General features: G+C 38.9%; 3 protein-coding genes, 1 long non-coding RNA gene and 1 pseudogene across 4 annotated transcripts in view; 2 read left to right on the top strand and 3 right to left on the bottom strand.

Annotated features, from left to right (window-relative positions):
- LOC127504873 (AP-1 complex subunit sigma-2) overlaps positions 1-3031 on the top strand; it is a 111275-nt gene extending 108244 nt beyond the window's left edge. The window contains exon 14 of the mRNA XM_051880005.1: positions 2629-3031. Coding sequence (XP_051735965.1) covers positions 2629-2817 — 189 coding nt within the window. The 3' untranslated portion in view covers positions 2818-3031. The remainder of the gene's footprint in view (positions 1-2628) is intronic.
- Positions 3032-3167: 136 nt separating this feature from the next.
- LOC127504877 (E3 ubiquitin-protein ligase TRIM39-like) overlaps positions 3168-24891 on the bottom strand; it is a 60712-nt gene continuing 38988 nt past the window's right edge. The window contains exons 2-7 of the mRNA XM_051880019.1: positions 6914-7470; positions 6522-6617; positions 5825-6058; positions 5501-5651; positions 4115-4141; positions 3168-3992 (exon numbers count right to left, since the gene is read on the bottom strand). Coding sequence (XP_051735979.1) covers positions 3457-3992; positions 4115-4141; positions 5501-5651; positions 5825-6058; positions 6522-6617; positions 6914-7468 — 1599 coding nt within the window. The 5' untranslated portion in view covers positions 7469-7470 and the 3' untranslated portion in view covers positions 3168-3456. The remainder of the gene's footprint in view (positions 3993-4114; positions 4142-5500; positions 5652-5824; positions 6059-6521; positions 6618-6913; positions 7471-24891) is intronic.
- LOC127504892 (uncharacterized) overlaps positions 6893-24891 on the top strand; it is a 72565-nt gene continuing 54566 nt past the window's right edge. Inside the window, exon 1 of the long non-coding RNA XR_007927507.1 lies at positions 6893-7026. This is a non-coding gene — a long non-coding RNA (uncharacterized LOC127504892). The remainder of the gene's footprint in view (positions 7027-24891) is intronic.
- Positions 11198-24891, bottom strand: part of LOC127504881 (E3 ubiquitin-protein ligase TRIM39-like) — a 55590-nt pseudogene continuing 41896 nt past the window's right edge.
- The window catches only part of LOC127504879 (zinc-binding protein A33-like), a 47731-nt gene continuing 38974 nt past the window's right edge, over positions 16135-24891 (bottom strand). The window contains exons 2-7 of the mRNA XM_051880021.1: positions 22208-22764; positions 21805-21900; positions 20911-21144; positions 20601-20748; positions 18371-18397; positions 16135-18274 (exon numbers count right to left, since the gene is read on the bottom strand). Coding sequence (XP_051735981.1) covers positions 17736-18274; positions 18371-18397; positions 20601-20748; positions 20911-21144; positions 21805-21900; positions 22208-22762 — 1599 coding nt within the window. The 5' untranslated portion in view covers positions 22763-22764 and the 3' untranslated portion in view covers positions 16135-17735. The remainder of the gene's footprint in view (positions 18275-18370; positions 18398-20600; positions 20749-20910; positions 21145-21804; positions 21901-22207; positions 22765-24891) is intronic.

Here is a 24891-nt window from a genome sequence, read left to right as displayed (position 1 = left end):
TCACGTTTGACTACGAGGGATTTTGGTTGTAGTGAATGGAATCTGTTAGTGTGTGTTACGCATCTTAGTCACATCGCGGCACACCACACACTATAGGAACAAAACTGTTAAATCTATGATTTTTTTTTATCGTCATGTTTGTGGTCTCTCACATTTTGAAAATCTGATAAGATTTTAAAAATCTTTTAGTGTAGGCCAGTCTTAACACGCACATGTCCAGTTCTTCAAAAACTACCGCCACAGGTATGGCAAGAAATTCTTAGCATTGAATCTTGTATACTGGTTTAACTTGTGGGTTAACTTCAGCATTTTCGCTTTCAAGAAACTGAAAGTCAATTCATGGTCATATCCGTGCTCATATTTAAACTCATATACTGGTAAAAGTAATGAAACAAAAAGGTAATTTTATGTTTGAAATATTATGGTGAGCCTACATAAAAAAGATAACTAATAACTGATAATTGATTTTGTTCATTGAAGCTTACTGCATTATGTAGAAGAGTATTGTGAGAAACACAGAGATATTCAGTGACAGAGCATTCAGATTTAGCATTTTCCTTCAGGTCAGTCCTATGTTTGAAAAATCTGTTTGAATGTCCGCTGCGATCTTGTCCTTTTAATATTTAATAGCTTTTCCCATGCCCTGCTGACACTGACAGCGCTGGTCAAAGCATTTGTCATTTGCGTCTTGTTCCGTGTTCAAAACAAGTTTCAATATAAAAGTCTTTGCGACTGAGTGACTCGCTCAAAAAGACAATCTTTGCCGCCATTTAATGGCGTAATAATGTAACTTCTGTTGCTGTTCACGGTCAGGGACTATTTTTTCCAGCGGAAGGAAGCCTTTTAGAGATTTTACTTCATGAAAGTTGCATCGATACATATTTTTTGGCTTTAATATTTGTATTGTGTGGTAACCGTTTTATAAAAGCAATAAGCCCCGAGAAGCCATGGTTTACAGTGAATTTATAACAGCTCTGCGTCGTGCCTAACAACGCCCCTTAGCTGTTATAAATTCACTGTAAACCACAGCTTCTTGGGGCTTATTGGTTTAGTAAACACCAGGTGTAATTTAATGTTTTTATGTATTAATGAGAGGGCTAAAATCAGCATGGAAAATGGCCTTTTATTTCTAAATTATGACTATTGTTGATGTAAAAATCATACTAACATTATAAGTTCACCACGGGAAACATAAAACAATAAAAAAGAAAATGCAGTTCATGACATCTTTAACTAGTTTTATTGGACTAGTTAAAAGTGTCCATTCTGTCTGAAGTTCAAGTACTTTCTAAAGTATTCAAGTTGACATGACAGTACACATCAAATGTTGGTTTACAGCTAATTAAATGACATACTCATTAATATTCAATTACTATTTCAGAGTTTAAAACTACTGAACCAAATACATTTTTATCACTTACCCGTGAGTGAATATCAGCTCTGATCGCTAGTTTCAGTGTGTGAATAAAGTGGCTGCTGTTTGAGGAAGCTTTCAGTTCATCTGTTTTATTAAGTTTCACCTTCACTGAATTTCTTTCACTCAGCTGCAGTGATGTCATAGCCCCGCCCACAACTGTGAATATGGAGCAGTTCCTGAGTGTGCAAACACTTTGTGTTTTAAAATCCATTTAACAACCTTCATCACATTAACAAAAAAATATTTTAGTTTTCATACAAATCACTGTTTTCAGGACAAGAACTGTACGAATGCACACGTCACGACCTGAAGCGCTTCCTTGTGTTTTAAATTTAAATGGTTATATGACAGTCAGTCAGAGTCTGAGAAGAATCAGCTGGTTCATCAAGCTAAAATGTGTGAGTATTGCTTTTGTTTAATTTTTATGTCAGAACAATATAAATAATTGTGCAAAATGGGATTTATATAAGTAAAAAAAAAAAAATGAATAAGTCTTCATCACGTGTAGCATAGCAGCATAACAGAAAATGTCATTTAGGGGTTTTTTTTAAGCATAAGTGAGATTCATTATGAACAGTTTCATGTTAGTTTCTGGCTTTATAAATCCTAATTTATTCCTCATTTTTTGTAGTAAGATGCAATCCATGGAATTTATGATCAAATCCGATCATGTGTTTTTTATATATATATATATGAGGTGTTTTATAACATTTTAGTTACTCTTCAACACAGCTGCTGTTTTAAAGCATAACAGAGACAGTCTTGCTCTAAAACTACAGTGCAGAATGCCAAAGTTATTTTTATTGTTATGCCATCTTCTCTCCCTTCAGCCAAGACTATTCCCTGGACTCTGCTGTATAAGGAGTACATGAATCATCTGGTGGATCAGGGCGCTCTGTTGCTCACGCTCACCGGACGGGTCAATCAGACTAAACAGATTCTGGCCACACGGTTCAACTTCAGACTGCGCACACCAGACCTCATCATCACTGTACGCCAATGAGACACTCTTTATTTGTCACAACATGTTTTATGTTTCAAGAGTAGTTATTTATTCTGACTTGTGCACTATATTTCAAGTCTTCTGAAGTCATGTGATGTTTAGAGTGAGGAACTGCAACCTGATGAAACATCTGAAGGTGTCATATTTGGATTCAGTTCATCACAAAAAGAAACTCTACATCCACTGATTGTGTTTGTACTGTTTTCAGCCTCAAGATGGCGCTGTGGTGGGTAAAGAGTTGACAGTCAAGATCACATTCAAGAACCCGCTGTCACAAAAACGTTTTGTTCCGTATAGAGGGATTGGGAATGCAGAGCGTCAGAAAGGTAAGACTTTCGGTGTTCAACAGCAGTTTAATTTCAGCTGTGACGTGTTCATGCACTTTAGATTTGTTTAAAAACATAAATTTACTACATTAAATATGATATTTAAAGAGTGAAAAGTTTGTTCCCACCGTCTCCGGCTCTCAGAAGCTCCTGGCATCGATGGACTGCCGTCAGCTCACTCAGGTGCACGGATTCACTGATATTGTGCTCAAACCAAAGTGTTAAACTCTTTCATTGTGAAGCCTTCTAATGCTCTCGCTTATCTTGAAGAATATTTACTAGATTTAATGGCATCTACACTATATAATAATTCAGTATTTTCATTCACAACTGATGTAAGTCAACAATAAAGATCCTGTTTTATTCATATCCTGTCTGTTATTTATGTGAGCAGATGTTAATGATCTTGAATCATTCTCCATTGTGTATTTGTATATTTATTAGCAAACAATTTAGTTTACATGCAGTATAATAGAATTTAATACTTGTCTTTATTCAGATGCTGCAGTTATTAAAATGTAAACCAAAACTTGCAACAAGTTAACAGCTGGAGAAGAGAGAGATAATGGAAATTTTCTTACAGATGTAGAAGTTTAGAATATTATGCAGAATTTTATGCATATTCTAATCCTTTAAAAAAGATTATTTTATGCATATATAAACTTTCCAGATTTCATGTTTCATATTTTGGAGGGATGTATTTGTTCATTTTATTTGATAAGTGTGATGATCAGTGGGTTTGAGTTTTTACCTTTATCATTAAAGCATGGGTCAAACACTGGATAGAGTTTGTCAGTGAAAGTCTGACCAGTGAAAGAGTAGATATGATTGCCGGAGCCCACGTCATAAAAAGAGACCAGACCCTCCTCATAATCCACAAACACTCCCACCTTCTCAGGTTTCACTTTCAGAGATAAAGAGACAGATGAATTATCATAAGCTGCATATTGATTCTCATTCTTCAGCATCAGAATCCAGAATCCATTCTCAGGACTTGGGAAAATCTTCTTCTTCCTGTTAATGGATTCTTTAATCACTCCTAAACCCCACTTAGTCTTTCCCTTCACCTGCACCTCATAGTAGAATCTCCATGAACTGAATCCCTCCTTTGCCAGAACAGATCTGTCAGCTAATCTCTTTGGGTTTTCTGGGACGTCCTGCTTAATGTTTCCATAACTGACTTGTTTTCCATCATCAGACAGGATGAGATATGGATTCGCTGTATCAGGATCCAGAGTCACATCCACTGAGAGAGATCAGACATTTTCAACCAACTTCAGTACAAATTTCATATGTACAGTATATAATACAGATTATAAACGAAGTATTGTAAGTGTATTGAAGAAAATGGTGTCAGTCGCACTGTACCTGCATACTTCTGCACAAACTTCAACCCTGTGAACACAGATGACAATATAATGATGAAATTATTCATGGGAATGTTTTCAGATTAACACTGAGTTTATTTTCATTGGCAGCATTAGTGGCATGTAAATGTGGCTCATCTATAAGTTTATAAAACGAACAATGTGTTAACAGGAAATATACAATAGTCAATGGGACAAACATATTTAAAGGTGCAATGTGTACATTTTAGGAGGATCTACTGACAGAAATGCAATAAAGTAAGTTGCCATTATGCGCCGGCATGTTTCTACAGCAGCCCTAAACAAACATACACTCTACAGAGCGCGTTTAGTCACTATGTTGTTCTTCTTCTAAATCGTTCATGTTTTTAGAGGCAGCTTGCATCGTCACTATGTTAAATACACACAAATGAGATGTAGTAGTAGTAGTAGTAGTCGTCTGTCACGATCACCAATGAAAGTGCCCATCATTGCCACCAGAAGGCACTCCATCCTGGACTACACACATCATTTGGACTCCATTTCCCATCTACCCTCACAGTCTAGACTGATCACCCTGCACCTGCTACCCATTATACAATCACTCACTCACACATAAAAGACACTTGCACCTCCATGCGAAGCCTTGTTTAGCACCGTCTGACATTTCTGAGCGTTTCCCCTGGATTCTTGTGTTTGACCTTGGACTGTTACTGTTTTCTGATTATCTGCTGCCTGTCCTGACCCTTGCCTGTTCCTGGATTGTGTATGTTTGTTGCCTGCCCTGGGATAGTGATGGCCAATTTTGAAACACATACTTCATGAAGCTCCGAAGCTTTATGAATCTTTTGTTTCGAATCAGTGATTCGGAGCGTGTATCAAACTGCCGAAGTCCTGCGATTTTAGTAAACGAGGCTTCATTACGTCATCACTGTTTCAAAACGGTTTGAAATTTCAATGGTTCACCGGTAGAGGGCGACGATAAAGTGAACCCATGAATCATGCAGATTCACTGAGAACTATTGAACAAGTGTCTATGGGCACGAAGCCTCGATCTGGCCATCGCTACCTTGGGACTCTGTTTGCTGCCTACCCAGATCACTGCCCGTCACTGTTTCTGCCACTGGCTCATCCTTGCTGTTATTTTGTCAATGAATTTGACTTCAATAAACTTTAAGTGAGTTTATCATGCCAGTCTAATGCTAACATGGCAAGTTTAAGTTATATTATGGTAATCTTTTAAACAGTGTGATCCCTTGCGTTTTGAGATAAAATAATTATCTGCAGTGATCACCAGCAGGTCCCAGATGCTTACATTTTATTTAACCCAGAATATTCTTTGAAAAATGTATTTTCTTAGATAGTAACTGACAAACAAATCTATACGCTGTATTTAAAATTCACATACCAGTTTGACCAAGTTTTTCCTTTAGAATCCCATCTAGTTTTTTTTTTACTTGTGTCAGAGCTTTTTTCAGAGGGATCACATTCACATCAGAGTCAATCCTGATCTCAGTCCAGTTCTTGGTGTGTGGACGACTGAACAGGGATGAGCACATCTACAACAGGAGAGAGAAGACAACTTTATTACAAATTTATGAACATTTCAGAGCCCTTTTGTACAATTTCTAAAATACTGGGGGTCAATCCGCTAATCAGGCTCAGGTTTGAGAACAGAGAGTTTGTCCTGTAATGTTGTACATGATGACTGATGAGACAGATGTTCACAGACCTGTATGACATGGAGATGATCGTCAGTGTGTGAGAGCTGCTCCAGCTCAGTGTTTCTCTTCTTCAGCTCAGTGATTTCCTGCTGCAGCTCTTTAATGAGATCTTCAGCCTGTTTCTCTGCTTCTTTCTGCTGTTCCTCCATCTTCTTCAGCTGCTCAGACTGAATTCTCTCAAAGGAGCGGATCAGAGCAGTGAAGATCTCAACACTGGATGATTTCTCTTTCTCTGTGTTTCTCTGATGAATGAAAACAGTTAAAAAATGTTCTATTTTTTATTGCGTATTACATATTATTTAAAGGGATAGTTCACCCTAAAATGAAAATTCTTTCATCAATTAACCGCATGTCACTTAAAATGTGTGATTTTCAGTGGAACACAAAAGAAATGTTCATGCTGCTCTTGAAGACTAGCTGTTGAAGCACTCCATTAGAGCTCCACACAACTCAAGTGCAATCGACCAAGATTGGTGCTCTATGTTGAAAAATCATGTGTTTGGAACAACATGAGGATTACTAGATGATGGCAGATCTCTCAATTTAAGTCAGCGTCTTTATTAATTAGATTGAAATATGATGCATAACATTTTTTAGATGTATTTTTTGATAAGATAGTCAGAGAGTAAACAGAAAGTGAAATGGGAGAGAGGGATCGGAAACGACCATGAGTCAGGAAATTAACTGATTGATCGACGCACAAACCTTTCTCAGATCTACTGAGTGTTTGATCTCTTGAATCTTCTTCATTCTGTCCTCGATCATCTGATGAACATCAGTCTGTGTCTGAACCAGCTGATTCTACATACAGAGAAAAAGAGACACATTTATCACTGAATTTAGCTTTCCATCTTCTGACAGTCTTATTTGAATTTTTTGTTTTAAACCATTTAAAGACCATGTGAATGCAAAATTATAGTTTTGAATCTTAGTCCTGACAGTTTTGAGGGTAACAAAGTCAGCTTTTATTAGATGTAATGAAAGACTATTAGATTTGATTGTTTTTATAAAAAAACAGGTTCTTCAACATGTCAAGACACAGGAAAGAAAACTGCATTTCACAGGGTGTTTAAAGTGTTTTGTCTGTAACTCTTTACCTTCTTCTCTCGACTCTCCTCCTCTATAGGAACAGTGTTGTGAGTCCTGTGTTCTCCTTCAGTGCAGGACAGACAAACACACATCTGATCATCTCTGCAGAACATCTCCAGAGGTCTCTCGTGTTTCTGGCATATATAATCCTCCAGATTTTCCACAGCGTTGATGAGTTTGTGTTTCTTTAGACGTAGGACTCTGAGATGAGGCTCCAGATGATCGTCACAGTAAGAGATTTGACACGTCAGGCAGGACTTCACAGCTTTCTGCTTTCTTTCATCACAAATGTCACAGAACACCTCAGATTCTCCTAGATTGAGCTTCTCCTTAAAGTGTTGTGCAACCTCTCTGAGTGTTGTATTAATCTTGAGATCAGGTCTTCTGCCGAATGTTTCTTTACAGAGTGGACAGAAGTAGGTCTGTGTGTTCGTCCAGCACTTGTTCAGGCAGGTTCTGCAGAAGTTGTGTCCACATGGAGTGGTGACTGGATCAGTGAACACTTCCAGACAGATGGAGCACTGGAGCTCCTCATTTAGTGCTGGACCACTGGAGGATGCCATGACTGAAAAGAAAAGTAGCCTAATGACAATTATCTGGGAGCCACAGTACAGCAATTGTAACAGGTTTTTACAACATTTTAATGCCATCATGAGAAGACATTTTATAAAAGAAAATGAGTGGAAGTGTAATTTTTCAAACAAATATAACCTACTTAATAAACATCTGTAAATCAGTTTTTTCACTGATTTTCAATTAACTTTAGCTGTGTCCGAAACCGCTCCCTATCCACTATATAGTCCACTATATCGAGTGTCAGCCATTTTGTAGTGGTGTCTGAATTCTGAGTGAACGACTTCATTCCCTACATTCGTTCACTGCTTTATACCAAAGTCCCTTTAAGACAAGTCATTTCACTCGGCGGCCATCTTTGAAACGCCTCTCGGGCATCTTAGGCATCATGCAGCTCCTGTCTCTTTGAATGGGGAAACATCAAATTCTCCAAAGCTGTTTGCCAAGCTTTCGATTAAATTTCATATTTGAAATCACCAATGAAATCTGACAACAACTGTCTCATACATTTTTTTCCAAACGCTCAAATCCTGACAAAAAAAAAAACAGTATTTAGGCTGGATCAAGCTAATGCGCATGCGCAGACCTAAATGCGCGTCTCTTGTGCCTCATTTCGGAGGCGCGCGTCTGACTGTTTCTATAGAAACCGGTGCTTCTAACGGCCGCTGCGGTGACGCGATGACTTTACAGGTCGGCGATTGGCTCTTATTTTGAAGGCGGGACTTATTCCGCCATATTGAGCGTTACACTTTCTCCCATTCAAAACAATACGAGTGACATGTCTTGTGTTATTCTATAGTCTTTGTTTATACCCACAATTCTCTCTGATTTCAAGTGTACATTCGATGTACACTTGCTGAAACACTATTCCCCAAAATCCAATGCGGAGAGGACTGAGAGCGCGTGTGAAAGAGCGGAAATGCGAGCGAGTGTAATCCAGAGATTACTTTACAGTTTTCAAATTTCTGCTTTAACATTAATTTCATTCTATTTTTATTTTTATTTGATTTTTTTTTTTTTTACCTTTTTTAAATTAATCATTACTTGAATAAAACCTACTAAAATATAGGGAGACATTATTATATTTTTTATATTATAATTTTTAAAAAATTATAATTTTTTATTATAATATTATAATTGATTCTTTATTAAAAAGAATAAATACATGAAATAATGTACACTTGTTAATGTGTTTATTTTTTGTTTGCAGTATTTTATAGTATTTAATGATTATGAACACATATTAAGCATGACAAACCAATTATACAATCGATTAAACTACAAAGCTGGCCTGGAGGCATGTATGATTACAAAATAATCAAAATAATCATATTAGTGAATAGTGAATGAGTGAACGAGTGAGCGGTTTCGGACACAGCTTGTATTTATTCTGCAGTTCAAGTACTTCCTGTTTCTGATATGTGATATGAACACAGACCAACATTCTTATACTGCTTCATGCTATTAAATAGGAACTTATATTTCCATCACTTACCCGTGAGTGAATATCACATTTGATCGATAATTTTTGAGTTTCTGAAGAGAAATGTTGTTTTGAAGAAGCTTCCAGTTCATCTGTTTAGTTTCACTTTCACTGAAGTCATATACACATGCAGTGATGTCATATAGCACCGCCCATAATCAAAAATATGAAACAGTTCCTGAAACAGTGAACAGTGTCAGAAGCTTTTAGAATATATGTGTTTTGTTTAGTTCCTTAATTTTTGATGACAGCAGTGGCAAATATCAAGTTAGTTTATAGGCTATACAATTGCATCTTGTTAGAAACAGCACACACTATTAAGACTGAAATTGTGATTGATTTCCTCTGCAAACGAAGCAGCAGCAGCAGCAGCAGCTCACTTTGATAGTTTACACAGTGCTCACAGATTCAAAAGAAACCAGCTGAAGTTTGAGAATAGTGTGTTTAAAATGTAAACGTGTTAAATGAAGGAGGTAATATATGTCTGTCCATGCTGTATATTGTAGTGATAAGCAGATCGAGGCTTCGTGAAACACTGAAGCAGTTGAAGCAAATGTGCCGTAATGTGTCGAGGCTTCAAAACAATCTGACACCCCTCTCTGGTGGTCTGAACAGTGTAAATGCAACAAACCTCAGGCCAAACATGCATAAAAACACCTTTTACAAATGTATTGCAAAAGTTTTATTGAAAGTAACATCTATCAAATGCAATTAACTAATCATCTAATACGATTAAATATAGAGTGTCTGTATAATATGTGTTCTTTTATCAATGTTCAAGGTTTGTTTCTCTGTTCCATGGCTCAAGCTAAACAGGCAAATAAGAGATTAATAACTACTATTATTCATTTGAATTATTCTAATGTCTGATTAAAACATCTACAAATGTATAAAACTGATCAGAGATCAGGTAAAACCATAGGGTAAAGCCCATAGACACTTGTTCAATAGTTCTCAGTGAATCTGCATGATTCATGGGTTCACTTTATCATCGCCCTCTACCGGTGAACCATTGAAATTTCAAACTGTTTTGAAACGTTTCGAAACAGTGACGTCCTAATGAAGCCTCGTTTACTGAAATCACGTGACTTCGGCAGTTTGATACACGCTCCGAATCACTGATTCGAAACAAAAGATTCATAAAGCTTCGGAGCTTCATGAAGGACGTGTTTCGAAATCGGCCATCAGTAGTATATTGATGGGTTCATCACAAATCTGTTATCTGAAGACAGGGGCATCACTGGAGGTAAATTTGATGGAGAGAAACCACCAACTCGAACGAAGAGGTTTGTACAGGATAAAGATTCACTTCATCCTTTAATGACTGCGACATGCGTGTTTGTCTTTCTCTTGTTTTTCTTTTCTTTCTGTTGACTAATCAACCAATCAAATTGATTAATTGATTTAATTCTCACAATTCAAACACCATCATTTTCCAGCTGGTTTTGCTTTAAGATCTGATTTTATATTCAGTGGGGAATCAACACCAAACTTGTTTAATAAATAAATATTAACATAAATGTCCATTGGTGCATGCACTGCACAGATTTGTTTTAGTCTGAATAAATATCACTTCTGATTCTTAAAGCAATGTTTATATGTAAACCACAGCTGAGGAAGAACAGAGTGATGATGATGATGATTCCTTCAGGTATGTCTTTTAATGTTTTTACCTTTTCATGACATTTGTCAGTAACTGTTACAAGAAAGATGGTTTCTAATTACTCAAGAGTTGCTTTTAGATTCACGTTTTAATTGTTTTTCTCATCTGAGTGAAAGTCTTGTAAAAGCTGGCTTTTTAACATTGACATTAATTAAGGGTTAAAATTAAAGCTATTTGTATTATCTACTTTTTATTTCTTGTCTTATTAAGAAAAATATGTTATTCCTCATCTTACCCAATGTTCTCCTTCAAACAATGTACAAATTGAAGGTTATAAATGTATGAATGTAGCCCATCTAAGAGCAGTATGTTTTTCATTACTGTTATAATTTGACCAAGTTGATTGACTTTCAGTATCATGCAGAATCTGCTGTTTAATCTCACAACAGATTCAGTAACTGGTTAGTGAATCTGGATTAGTCACTTTTGGGGGCAATGACACTAATGATGATTCTTGACAAGCAGTTATCTACTATATTTGATTGTATAAACATGACAAATTTTCTTGTTCTCTTCCATTTCTTTTTGCTACAATAGAATTGATTTTTGACAATTTACTGTGGTCATTTTTAGAGTTGATGGGTGAGAAAGATGAAAGTGAAAACTGAATGGAGGAGAAACATCAGTGTCAGAAACCTCATGATCTCCAAACTGAAGAAAAGTCTTTCAAAGGCCATCAACATGGAAAGAGTTTCATTCAGAAAGGTATTAAGCATCACAAACTGTACAAATGCCCTCAGTGTGGGAGGAGTTTCTCACAAAGAGGAAACCTTGAAATGCATATAAAAATTCACACTGGAGAGAAACCTTATACCTGCCATGAGTGTGGAAAGAGTTTCACTCGGGCAGAAAGTCAAAGATCCTCATCTCCAAATTCATTCAGTAGTAAGTGAACAGTAAAACATTGAGAATCCATGCAAATGAGAAGACTGTATTTAATTTGATATATTTTGTGCATTTATTTCGATGCTTATTTAATGTCTGTCGATATCAAATAACAAAAATCACTCAAGTCAGGGTTGTAAACTGTATTTAATACTGTCCTAAAATGGCCAGTCACTTCGGCTTTAAACCGACTTTTATACGCCGCCCACCGACAACGGTGTGAGCGTTGAGATCGTCATGGACGGGGCAGGAACTTGTATTGGTGGAGACGCCAAACTCTCCATCGTCCTGAAGAACAAGAGCTCAAAGCACCTCACGGCCAGTCTGCTGTATGAGGTGCTGGTCATGAACTACACTGGAGTGATGAAAGACAGCGTGAAGAAGGACCAGATTCATGTCAACCTCAAACCAATTCTAATCCATTAAATGTGATACAGGTGTGATGATCAGAGGGTTTGAGTTTTTACCTTTATAATTAAGGCCTAGGTTAAAATATGGATAGAGTTTCTCAGTGAAAGTCTGACCAGTGAAAGAGTAGATTATGAGATCTGGAGTCCACGTCATAAAAAGAGACCAGATCCTCCTCATAATCCACAAACACTCCCACCTTCTCAGGTTTCACTTTCAGAGATAAAGAGATAAGTGGATCATCACAAGCTTTATATTGATTCTCATTCCTCAGAATCACAGTCCAGTATCCATTCTCAGGACTCAGTGTGATCTTCACCTTCCTGTTAATGGATTCTCTGGCCACTCCTAATTCCCACTTAGTCTTTCCCTTCACCTGCACCTCATAGTAAAATCTCCCTGAACTGAATCCCTGCTTTGCCAGAACACAAGGACCCGTATCAAATCTCTTTGGGTTTTCTGGGACGTTCTGCCTAATGTCTCCATCACTGACTTGTTTTCCATCATCAGACAGGATGAGATATGGATTCGCTGTATCAGGATCCAGAGTCACATCCACTGAGAGAGATCAGACATTATCAATCAACTTCAGAACAAACATTTTTATGTGTATAAAACACATTATTGTGAGTGTGTTGGTGTCATTCACACTGTACCTGCATATGTCTGAGCCCACTTCAACACTGTGAACACAGATGACAATATAATGATGAATTAGTAATATTTCAGTGAGTTTCTCTCTATTAGCAGCATCAGTAGAATGTAAATTTTGATCATCCATCAGTTTGTAAAACAGAATGCAGAATATGTTTTAACACATAAATTCACTTACAATGTAAGTATATGAGACGATCATAACAGAGGGTTTAAAAGCAGAAATGTCAAGTGTGTGTTTTTATTAAAGCTGTAATAATAGTTATTCAGTGTAAAAGATGTGTTATTTTGCTGTTAAGTGCCTAAATTGTCTTTGTGAGGAGGGAAAACTTTTTAGACAGTTTATTTTGTAGTCTGGGGCCTCTTTTAAAGCGTGCGTACGCACAGATTTGATCTTGGAGTGTGCGTACGCTTAAATCCACGCCAACGCTCATATTTATAAAAATGGTCTTTGACGTGGAAAAGTGCTTAGAGCCACGTCAGGGTCTGAGCAGACCTACGCACTTTTCCTGGTCAGATTACTGCAGGTTTTTGGAAATCTGAGCTAAAAAAAAGTAATATATTTAAAATACATTTATTTCATATTAAGTGTAGTTTAAATCTATTAACATATTTACTGACATATCACTTGAGACTTACTAATAAAAAATAATTAACTTTATTTGGAGTTTTTCTTTATTGCACAATGCACATTTTTAATGAATACTGCATTATACATCGCCCCCGGCTGGAGCTGTGGGTCTGGCCCTGACCAACTGCTGAGTACTGGTCTCTCAAGCGAGGTTGTTGAGACCATTTTAAATTCTAGAGCTCCCTCCACAAGGAAACTTTATGCCTTAAAGTGAAATGGTGCAGAGAACACCAGTTGGACCCACTTAACTGCCTAGTGGCTTCAGTGCTGGAGTTCCTCCATGCTCGATTCTCGAGTGGTCCTTCACCGTCCACACTTAAGGTCTATGTGGCGGCCATAGCTGCCTTCCACACACCTATAAGTGGTGGAGACACCAATTGATGGTTTGTTTCCTTTGTGGTGCTAAGATGATGAGGCCTGTCGTCCAAGCCAGGGTTCCTGTTTGGGACCTGGCAGTGGTTCTTGAGAGGTTATCCCCGACACCCTTCAAACCCACTGACGAGGTGTCTGAGAAGTTTCTCACTTTCAGAATGGCCTAGCTATTACGTCCCTTAAAAGAGTTGGGGACCTGCAGGCGCTATCTGTTGATCCCTCTTGCCTCGAGTATGCTCCTGGGACGGTAAAGGCCATTCTCCACCCTAGGCTACAGGGCTACATGCTCAAGGGGCCATCGAATGAGTCTGTCAGCCTGCAGGTTCTTCATTCTTCACCACATGTCAGCTGATCATGAGAGGCTACTATTATGCCCTATCCGGGCCCTAGAGGTCTATGTACGGAGATCCTCAGGTTGGAGGAATTCTGACCAGCTATTTGTGTTTTGGGTCACTTAAGAAGGGTTCCCCTGCCTCTAAACAGACAGTTAGCAGGTGGATTGTGGAGGCTTTTTCTTCAATGTATGATGTGTGCAGTTTGCCCTCGCCTATCCTGATAAGAGCTCACTCAACTAGAGGAGTGGCAGCCTCTTCATGAGGTCTGTGATGCCGTTAGCTGGGCCTCCCCACACACTTTCATAAGATATTATAGCTTGAATCTGCCCTCCACACCAGGTTCTCAAGTCCTCTCGTCCTGAGCTGTGCCTGACAAGTTTCACACCAGGACAGGCACTAGTCATTGTGGTGCAGTGGGTATTTCGTTCCTCAGAGTGTCGTCTTCAACGCAGCACGAGTTCCCTCAAAAGGGAACGTCTCAGGTTATGACTGTAACCCTTGGTCCCTGAGAAAGGAACGAGATGCTGCGTCTCTTTGCCACACCTGAGAACGAATTGCTTCGACCTATCAGAAGCTAACACTGTTCAGTGCCGACTCCCCTTTGTAGCTTCTGTGTACGCTGTCACATGTGATGACATGACGCAACACTAATTCGAGATTGGACTAGTTCTACACGTGCTTCAGACCCTATCATGCTGGAGGCGTTCCCCAAAATGTCGTCTTCAACGCAACATCTCGTTCCCTTCTCAGGGAACAAGGGTTACAGTCATAACCCGAGACGGGTTTCGTAGCCTCGTTACTTTGAATTATAAATCTAATTTTTTGATTTGGTGTGCAGATTCATTTTGGCTTTGTACATAATTTAATCCTTTAAAAGCAGCACATGTATAGATAACTTTTCCAGGTGTAATGTTTCATATTTGGGGGGAATTTATTTGTTTGTTTTAACTGACAAGTCTGGTGATCTCTGTGATCACAAGTCCGGTGATCACGAAAGTCCATCCCCTGGCTTCAGTACTTCCTACAATAGCTACTGCCATCTTGTGTGTCTGGGCCATACACACCTCCAAAGATGTGGCGTTGACCGCTACAGCTCTCCCGAGTTCCCCGTCACGACCAGGAGGGCCGCCCCTGACTCCTCTGTTACGGCCACTGAGGCCATCTCTGAATTCCCTGTGCTCCCTGTCTGGACTAAAGGGGCACGGCCTATCCCACCTCCGTCAGCCACAAGATGGTCTTTTATTGACCTGAAACATGTAAAAACAGATACTTCAGTTTCATGTTTTCTGCAAAAATTTGGGGTTCCCTTTCATTTCTTTTTGATTTGCATTTGTCACAATAGAATGACTTGCTATGTTCATTTTTAGACTTGATGGACATGGAAGAAGAAAGTGAAAAGCTGAATGAAATGGAGGACAAACATCAGCGTCAGAAACCTCAAAATCTCATAACTGAAGAAAAGTTATTCACGGGCCACCAACGTGGAAATATTTTCATTCGGAAAGGTATTAAAAATCACAAACGATACAAATGCCATCAGTGTGAGACGATTTTAACAGTGCAAAAATGATTACTGGATTGCATTAAATTGTGTTGTCATTAAAATTGAATGTTTTTTTTTTTTTTTCTTAGTTTAGGAAGGTGATGAAAAATGTAAAAGCACTTATAGGGCACATTAAAAATGTAATTTATTGCATCTTCTAATCAAAGCCGCTAATACATAATGTGCAGTGTGCTGATTGTACGCAAAATTACAGCAATGAAAAAGAAGCAAAACCTTGAGTCAGAGGCTTATTTACTGAATATAGAGAATAGTTTTATTTATGTAGTTGTTTTCACAAGTGGCATCAAACAGATTCTGACCACACGGTTCAACTTCAGACTGCGCACACCAGACCTCATCATCACTGTACGCCAATGAGACACTAGTCTTTATTTGTCACGTGTAACAAACACAACATGTTTATGTTTCATGATGTTGCATTTTGGTTGCAGTTAGATTATGTAACCATAAATTATCATAAGAGTAGTGCACTACATTCTGACTCATGCTCTATATTCCAAATCTTCTGAAGTCATGTGATGCTTAGAGTGAGGAACTGCAACCTGAAGAAACATCTGAAGGTGTCATATTTGGATTCAGTTGAACACAAAAAGAAACTCTACATCCATTGATTGTGTTTGTGCTGTTTTCAGCCTCTAGAGGACACTGTGGTGGGTAAATGTCATGTCCTGTCTGTCCAAAATGTTTATGTGAGATGTTTATTCTGCAGTTTGTATTTGCATATTTATTAGCATGCAGTTTAATACAAGCGATATCAGTTATAGAATTTAATATGTATTTATTCAGATGCTGTAGTTGAAGAACTGCAACATTTTACATCTCATTTCAAGTTAACAGCTGGAGAACAAAGAGAGAAAATGGCTTCAGAAATGGACTCATTACAAGCTGTAATTGTCACAATCGTGAATAAGGCAGAATCGGACTTCTACGAAACGGTGTGTTTATTTATCCAAGGAATCAGAACAGCAAACACATTCAACAACATCAAACAACAACAAGAACAGACAGGGAGTGCAGGGAGTGGGTCCAATATAAAGGGTGTGCTGATGACGATGGACAGGTGCAGGGAATCCGGGAAGAGCGGGAGAGATGATGAGGAAGTGCATTCAGGTGTGGAACAGGGAGGAACATGGGAAACGGAGTCCAGGGCAGGCAAGACTGTAACATTACCTCCTCCTCCCCGGTTAGCGCGTCCTAGCGCCTAAGATGTAACAACGGGGGAGGGGGGGTGGGCGCCCTGGAGACATGCAGGTGCGGGGGGAGGTGCAGACGGTTACGGAGGTCCCCAGGGCGGGTCTAGGAGCTTGAGCCGTCATGGCGGGTCAGGAGCCTTGGGATGCCATGGCGGGTCAGCGGCCATGGCGGGTCAGAGGCCGTGGGCGGCCATGGCAGGTCAGGAGACGTGGGCGGCCATGGCGGTTCCTGAGCCCCACCCACATGTTCCCCACCCACATGCACCCCAAAAATTTTTTCAGGAGCTTTAGGGGGGGCAGGAAGGGCTCGCAGGCTGGAGCGAGCTCATGGGCTGCTGGAGCAGAAATAATGGCATTATTTATAGAAATGAGTTTCCATGGATTCAGTGTTTTTACTTAGGTTTGGCTGGTTAGCATAACCCAGTTAGATAAAGGGGCAGTCACACTTTTCATTCCATTGACTTCCATTCATATGCATGAGTCAGGAAACACAAGTTCATGTGAATTTCACTGCGTTCCAGAGTTCAAGTTTGGTGAACTCTGCCCTGTGAATTTGTATCACATGAAGTCGTGTGACCAATAGAACACTGATGCTTAACGGTGTGACTCTTAGCCGAATTAAAAGAACGCAAACTTTAAATCTACAGGATTGCAGCTTTGCAGTAAAATGGTGTAGATTGCATATTTTTACATTTTGTGTGTATTATATGTTGAATTATGCTTTTAAAAAAGACGCCACAGAGTGTTACGTCATACTGCGATCATTGCAGTGTCCATAGATATTGTTCATGCTCAAAGTCTAGTGTGACTGTGGCTTTATTTGAAAACAGCCAGTTGTGCTGGAGTAGGGTTGGACCTGAAGGTTGCAGGATTTGATTTGTTCAGTAAAATCTACTTGATCATGGGTCTTAGATTTGTAGCCTCGTCAGTTTGAATTATTAATCTAATTTTTTGATTTGGTGTGCAGATTCATTTTGGCTTTGTACATATTTTAATCCTTAACAACAGCACATGCATAAATAAATTTTCAGGTTTAATGTTTAACGTCTGGGGAATTTATTTGTTCATTTTAACTGACAGGTGTGATGATCAGTGGGTTTGAGTTTTTACCTTCATTATTAAGGCATGGGCTTAAATATGGATAGAGTTTCTCAGTGAAAGTCTGACCAGTGAAAGAGTAGATATGAGAGCCGGTGCCCACGTCATAAAAAGAGACCAGACCCTCCTTATAATCCACAAACACTCCCACCTTCTCAGGGGTCTTTCTGTGAGGGAAAGAGGCCACTGGATCATCACAAACTAAATATTCATTCTCATTAATCAAAGCCACTGTCCAGAATCCATTCGCTGGAGTCAGTTGGTTTATCTCCTTCCTGTTAATGGATTCTCTGGCCACTCCTAAATCCCACTCAGTCTTTCCCTTCACCTGCACCTCATAGTAAAATCTCCCTGAACTGAATCCCTCCTTTGCCAGAACACAAAAACAGACATCAAATCTCTTTGGGTTTTCTGGTATGTACTGCTCAAAGTCTCCATGACTGACTTGTTTTCCATCATCAGACAGGATGAGATATGGATTTGCTGTATCAGGATCCAGAGTCACATCCACTGAGAGAGATCAGACATTATCAGTCAACTTCAGAGCAACAAGATTAACAAAGTATTCTAAGTGTATTTGAGAAAATTATGTCAATCACACTGTACCTGCATACTTCTGTACACACTTCAACCCTGTGGACACAGATAATATAAGATGTTGAATTATTTGTAGTAATAGTTTCAGGTTAACAATGAGATTATCTCTATTCAGTGGCATGTAAATGTGGCTCATCCATCCATTCCTAAAACAAAATGTGTTTACAGTAAATGTACTTATAACAAAAGTATAAGGGCATATTAATTATTCAGTAACTAAATTGTCCTGTCATGACAACTCTTGGGAAATTGGTATGGTAGTAGATTGGCATGAAAATGGATATGGAAATGTAGATCTGCTACGCTGCTGCAGAGCAAGTACCGAGACTTGCTGCCAATACATTCACACACATTGCTGTGAGCATGTAAGACATGCAGCTGCACATGTAACATACATGAATTAACCCCCCGTAGCAGATCTATACAGGTGGAGCTGAGGAAGCCGAAAGGGTTTCTGAAAGCGCGCTGCAGACTGCTAACAGCAAACACTACCGGTATTTGTTGGATTGTTGAGCTGCAGTTCATTGGCTGCTGATGCGACAACACCAAATCAGCTGTGCTATGTAAATGATGTGATCGCTACCAAATGAGTTAGACCTATCAGCCTGCAACATCTAGAGTTTCATGCCAGAACTTTGTATTTATTTGAGCTGTAAAGTGTCTAAATTGTCCTTGTGAGGTAGAAAAACTTCTATTGTTATGTGCCCAGGTGTTGTTTCCTCCTTATGCCTTGTATGTATATGTAATATTGTGTTGGTCCCCCTTTTGCTGCCAAAACAGCCCTGACCTGTCGAGGCATGGACTCCTCTAGACCCCTGAAGGTGTGCTGTGGTATCTGGACCAAGATGTTAGCAGCAGGTGGAGCTTCCATCGATTGGGCTTGTTTGTTCAGCACATCCCACAGATGCTCGATTGGATTGAGATCTGGGGAATTTGGAGGCCAAGTCAACACCTCAAACTCATATTCCCTGGTGGCCTCTTTCAGCAGGATAATGCTCCTGCCACAAAGCAAAAATGGTTCAGGAATGGTTTGAGGAGCACAACAACGAGTTTGAGGTGTTGACTTCGCCTCCAAATTCCCCAGATCTCAATCCAATCGAGCATCTGTGGGATGTGTTGAACAAACAAGTCCATGGAGGCTCCACCTCACAACTTACAGGACTTAAAGGATCTGCTGCTAACATCTTGGTGTCAGAAACCACAGCACACCTTCAGGGGTCTAGTGGAGTCCATGCCTCGACGGGTCAGGGCTGTTTTGGCAGCAAAAGGGGGACCAACACAATATTAGAAGGTGTTCATAATGTAATGCCTGATTGGTGTATATATATATATATATATATATATATATATATATATATATATATGTATAGCCCTTGTGCTTCTTTTGTACTTGGTCATCTTATTCCCGAGCTATTGGTTGATGTTCTCTGTGCTTCTTGTTTCCTTGTGTTTTTGTTCTGTTCCTTGTTTCCTAGTGTTTAGTATTTTTTTTAATCTCTATTAAAGTTTTATCTGCACTTGGATCCAGTTTTCCTCATCTCTAAGTTCACCCTACGTCATAGAAGACCTAACCCACAATGGATCCAGCTGAAGAAATTTAAAAACTCTGCCAAGAGAAATCAGAGAACTCTGCCCTATATCAGTGGTCCTAAGTTTGATGGTCTTTTCCTTCACCGGTGGTTTCTCTGCATTAAAGTCTGGTGATCTCTGTGCTCCCAAGCCTGGTGGTCCCAAGTCCGGTGGTCATGGAAGTCCATCCCCTGGGTTCAGTACTTCCTACAATAGCTACTGCCATCTTGTGTGTCAGGGCCACACACACCTCCCCAGAGGTGACGTTGACGCTACAGCTGCCCCATAGGCGGTGTCATCTGTTTCCGAGTTCCCCGTCATGACCAGGAGGGCCGTCCCTGACTCCTCTGTTACGGCCACTGAGGCCATCTATGAATCCCCTGTGCTCCCTGTCTGGACTATAAAGGGGCACGGCCTATCCCACCTCCGTCTGCCCCACCATGGTCTTTTATCACTCCAGTCTAATGCTAATATGGAGTTTTTAAGTTGATGATTATGTTATGGTTATATTTTCTAAGCAATCCTACAAACTGAGACTAACTAATTGTCTATGGTAATCACCAGCACATAACAGATCCTTAAATTGGATTTGTCCAAGAATTTTCTTTAAAAATATTTCTCATAGTTACTGACAACAAATATCTATACACTGTATTTTATAATCACATACCAGTTTGACTGAGTTTTTCATTTAGTGTCTCATGAGTTTTCTTCAGTTGAGCCAGAGCTCTATACAGAGAGTTCACATTTACATCAGAGTCAATCCGGATCTCAGTCCAGTTCTTGGCATGTCGACGGCTGTACAGGGGTGAGTACATCTACAACAGGTGAGAGAAATATTAAATAATTGTTTTTTATAAAGTTCATTAAATGCTCTTCTTTTGCTCTTTTGCTTACAGAGGCAGCTCATCATGTTTGTGAACAGAGTGTTTGTCCTGTAATGTTGTACATGATGACTGATGAGACAGATGTTCACAGACCTGTATGAGTTGGAGATGATTATCAGTGTGTGAGAGCTGCTCCAGCTCAGTGTTTTTCTTCTTCAGCTCAGTGATTTCCTGCTGCAGCTCTTTAATGAGATCTTCAGCCTGTTTCTCTGCTGCTTTCTGCTGTTCCTCCATCATCTTCAGCAGCTCAGACTGACATCTCTCAAAGGAGCGGATCAGATCAGTGAAGATCTCAACACTGGATGATTTCTCTTTCTCCATGTTCTTCTGATGAATGAGATCAATTAGCAAATTAATTTATTATGTATTCACATATTTATTTAAAAGGATACTTTAAGAAATATGTGACTTTTTAAATCCATTAAATTCAGCATCTGTCACGAACGCTGTCACTGAACATCCTCCTGTCTGCCACCAGAGGTCGCTCTCACCCGAGTATTAGTAATTGGACTACAAATCCCAGAACTCACAAACCTGGACTGATTGCACACACCTATCCACCATTTCATGGCCTATTTAAGCACTAAGCAAGCTAGGCTCAGTGCGAAGTCCTGTTTTGCCAAGGCTAACACTTCTGAGCATTTACCCCATGATTGTCTTTCCTGGTTTTGACCCTTTTTAGATTATTATTATTTATGACTCTTGCTACCTGCCTTTTGAACCTGGCTTGTTTATCTGGGTATTGTTTCTGTTTGTCTACTGTCTGCCCAGACCATTTGCCTGTTAAGACTACAATTAGTGAACCTTCTATGTTGCTTTTGTTACTCTTGGTGCTTTGACCAATACCAGTTTGTACTTTGAGACTGCTGTTGCTTAATAAACCGCACATGGATCTTAATCCCAGCTCGTCTGAGTCATCGATACAATTAAGCAGACTGAAATATTATGATGTATAACATTAATAATTGTAATCATTTTTTCACTCACTTTTCTCAGATCTACTGAGTATTGGATCTCTTGAATCTTCTTCATTCTGTCCTGGATCATCTGATGAACATCTGTCTGTGTCTGAACCAGCTGATCCTACATACAGAGACACACATTTATCACTAAATTTATGTTTCCATCTTTTGACAAACTATTTGAATATTGATTTTGAAAACCATTTAAAGACCTAATTAATTGAAAATTGTATTTTTGTATCTTTTAGTCTATTTCTGACAGTTTTGAAGGAAAAATATGAACATTGACAAAATCAGCTTTTAACAGATTAAATGAAAGACTATTGACTTTTAAAAAAGGTACAAGTCCTTCGGTGTCCTACATCAACATCAACAGCGAAAGATGCATTTCACAGGGTGTTTAAAGTGTTTTGTCTGTAACTCTTTACCTTCTTCTCTCGACTCTCCTCCTCTATAGGAACAGTGTTGTGAGTCCTGTGTTCTCCTTCAGTGCAGAACAGACAAACACACGTCTGATCATCTCTGCAGAACATCTCCAGAGGTCTCTCGTGTTTCTGGCATATATAATCCTCCAGATTTTCCACAGCGTTGATCAGTTTGTGTTTCTTTAGACGTGAGACTCTGAGATGAGGCTCCAGATGAGAGACACAGTAAGAGCTTTGACACGTCAGGCAGGACTTCACAGCTTTCTGCTTTCTTTCATCACAGAAGTCACAGAACACCTCAGATTCTCCTAGTTTGAGCTTCTTCTTAAAGTGTTGCACAACTTCTCTGAGTGTTGTATTAATCTTGAGATCAGGTCTTCTTCTGAATGTTTCTTTACAGAGTGGACAGAAGCAGGTCTGTGTGTTCGTCCAGCACTTGCTCAGGCAGGTTCTGCAGAAGTTGTGTCCACATGGAGTGGTGACTGGATCAGTGAACACTTCCAGACAGATGGAGCACTGGAGCTCCTCATTTAGAGCTGGACCACTGGAGGATGCCATGACTGACAAAACAATGAGAATATTTCTTCTACATTGCTGTATTAGCAATTTTGATAAAACCAAGGTAAACTGAAATGTTTTAACTATTTCTCAACTGATGGCCTTTCAAATGTAGCTGTATATTCTGACAAAATATTTATTTCCCAAGTGCCATGTATATACACATATTTCATTGTATCTGTCTCTTGACATCCACAGCTCATGAACTCTGTTTACTCTTGTGCTGCTTTCCAATTCAGTTCTTTAATAACTAACTAACAACACTAAGCTATGTGACCACAGGTATGACAGCACGTCAGCAGCTAAATTCTTATTCAGTCTTGTAAACTGGTCTAACTTGTGTGGTAACTTGTGTATTTCCCCCTCAAAAACCTGAAATTCAAATAAATTCATTTTCATATCCTTGTCCATTTTTGATGTCATGCAAACATCCATTAAGGTTACAATATAAGATCATTTTATGATTTGGAGTTGAGATAATGTTGTGAGTCTACTAATTATAATTTTTTATTAGTGTTATGGGGGAGGGGGGGTTGTGTTCAAGTACTTTCTGTTTCTGTTTTTCTTTTAGTTGTGTGACATGACAGCAGATATCAAACTTTACAGCCAGAATGACATACTCATTAATAATATTCTAATAGTATTCCAGTTTAAAACTGCTGAACAAGCTCTTATATTACATCTATCACTTACCTTTGAGTGAATGTCAGCTGTGATAGCTAGCTTCCGTGTGTTTGAATAAAGTTGTTTGAAGAAGCTTCCAGTTCATCTGTTTTATTTAGTTTCACCTTCACTGAATTCTTACTCTCAGCTGCATTGATGTCATAGCCCCTCCCACAGTCATGAATATGGGACAGTTTCTAATTCATCCCTGCTGAGTGTGGAAACACTTTAACATCATAGCTGGGTAAACTTTCATAGTGGTGAATGAGAGACTTCATTAAATATATTTTTTGTGTTTCCATTTGTGAAAATAGCAAAAGAAAAACTCAATAATAGTGTTTTCACAACTTTCAAAAAGAGGGAAATAATAAAGAGGGATTGATAACGGCAGTCAGAAGAGAGAAAGATGTAATTTTTTACCATCATTCCCATAGCCGTTGTATTAAAAACAACCTCACAGCAGTATTAACAATTTTTTTTTTTTTTTTTTTTGTAATTTAATGCAAATGTAATATAATGCCAAATATACTGTTATAAGTGTCGATTCTCAGTGCAGCACAGAAGGAAACCCGCCGGTAAAGCAAGAAAGAAAGAGCTCACAGTAGCATAAAACATGTTTGTAGTGCTCTTCGTATAGCAGAAAACATGTCAGTTTGGTTTTTTGTAAACATAAGTGAGATTCATTAGTATTTAGCCTCAATAAATCTAGTGTTTTTCTTCTCTAAAACAGTAGGAGATGCTGCAGGTCTTCAGCCCGCTGATAAAACCACTAAAGAAAGACACTTACCTGGTGTGTTTACCGTTTTATTTGTATTGTATTTTTATATGTTTATTTTTCTATCTATGATGTTTTAATCACCGTAAACGAAACCACAATTTTGAATGTTGTTAAAAAACGGTTTTATAAAACATTTTAAATATCTGATAATATTCCTGCTAACAGGAAAACGAAACAGTTATAGTAAGTTTGACCAATGTCGATTTTATACTCATGTTGTGTTTGTCTAGGAGTTGATCATGAGAGCACAGGTGGATGTGATGTGCTGTAAATCAGTAGGAACTGATCTGTCCATGCTGGATATTGATGGTTTCATCACAGAAATCTGTCAGCTGAAGAAAGAAAATGCTTCACTGGAGTTAAAGTTGATGGAGGGAAACCACAAACAGAAGGGAAGGGTTTGTACAGCATAAATATTCACTTCATCATTTACCTGAATGATATTATATATGTGTTTATATTAAATATTACCAATAAAATATATATTGTTACAGTACAGAAGGGACAGAGACTGTAGATGGCAGAGATGGTAGTTTATTGAGACAACAGCAGAGTAAACAGACGTGCAGGTGAGTATCAAGTGACTTGGCAGGTGAATGGTGAGATGAGGATGAGTGATACTGTCCTTTGTGTTGAATAGATGGAGACCAGGGAAGACGATGGAGGATGAACAACGCAGATGGCTGGA

Source organism: Ctenopharyngodon idella, chromosome 22 (genome assembly GCF_019924925.1).
Source record: "Ctenopharyngodon idella isolate HZGC_01 chromosome 22, HZGC01, whole genome shotgun sequence".
NCBI classification, from domain to species: domain Eukaryota; kingdom Metazoa; phylum Chordata; class Actinopteri; order Cypriniformes; family Xenocyprididae; genus Ctenopharyngodon; species Ctenopharyngodon idella.
This window is presented reverse-complemented; position numbering and strand designations above follow the sequence as displayed.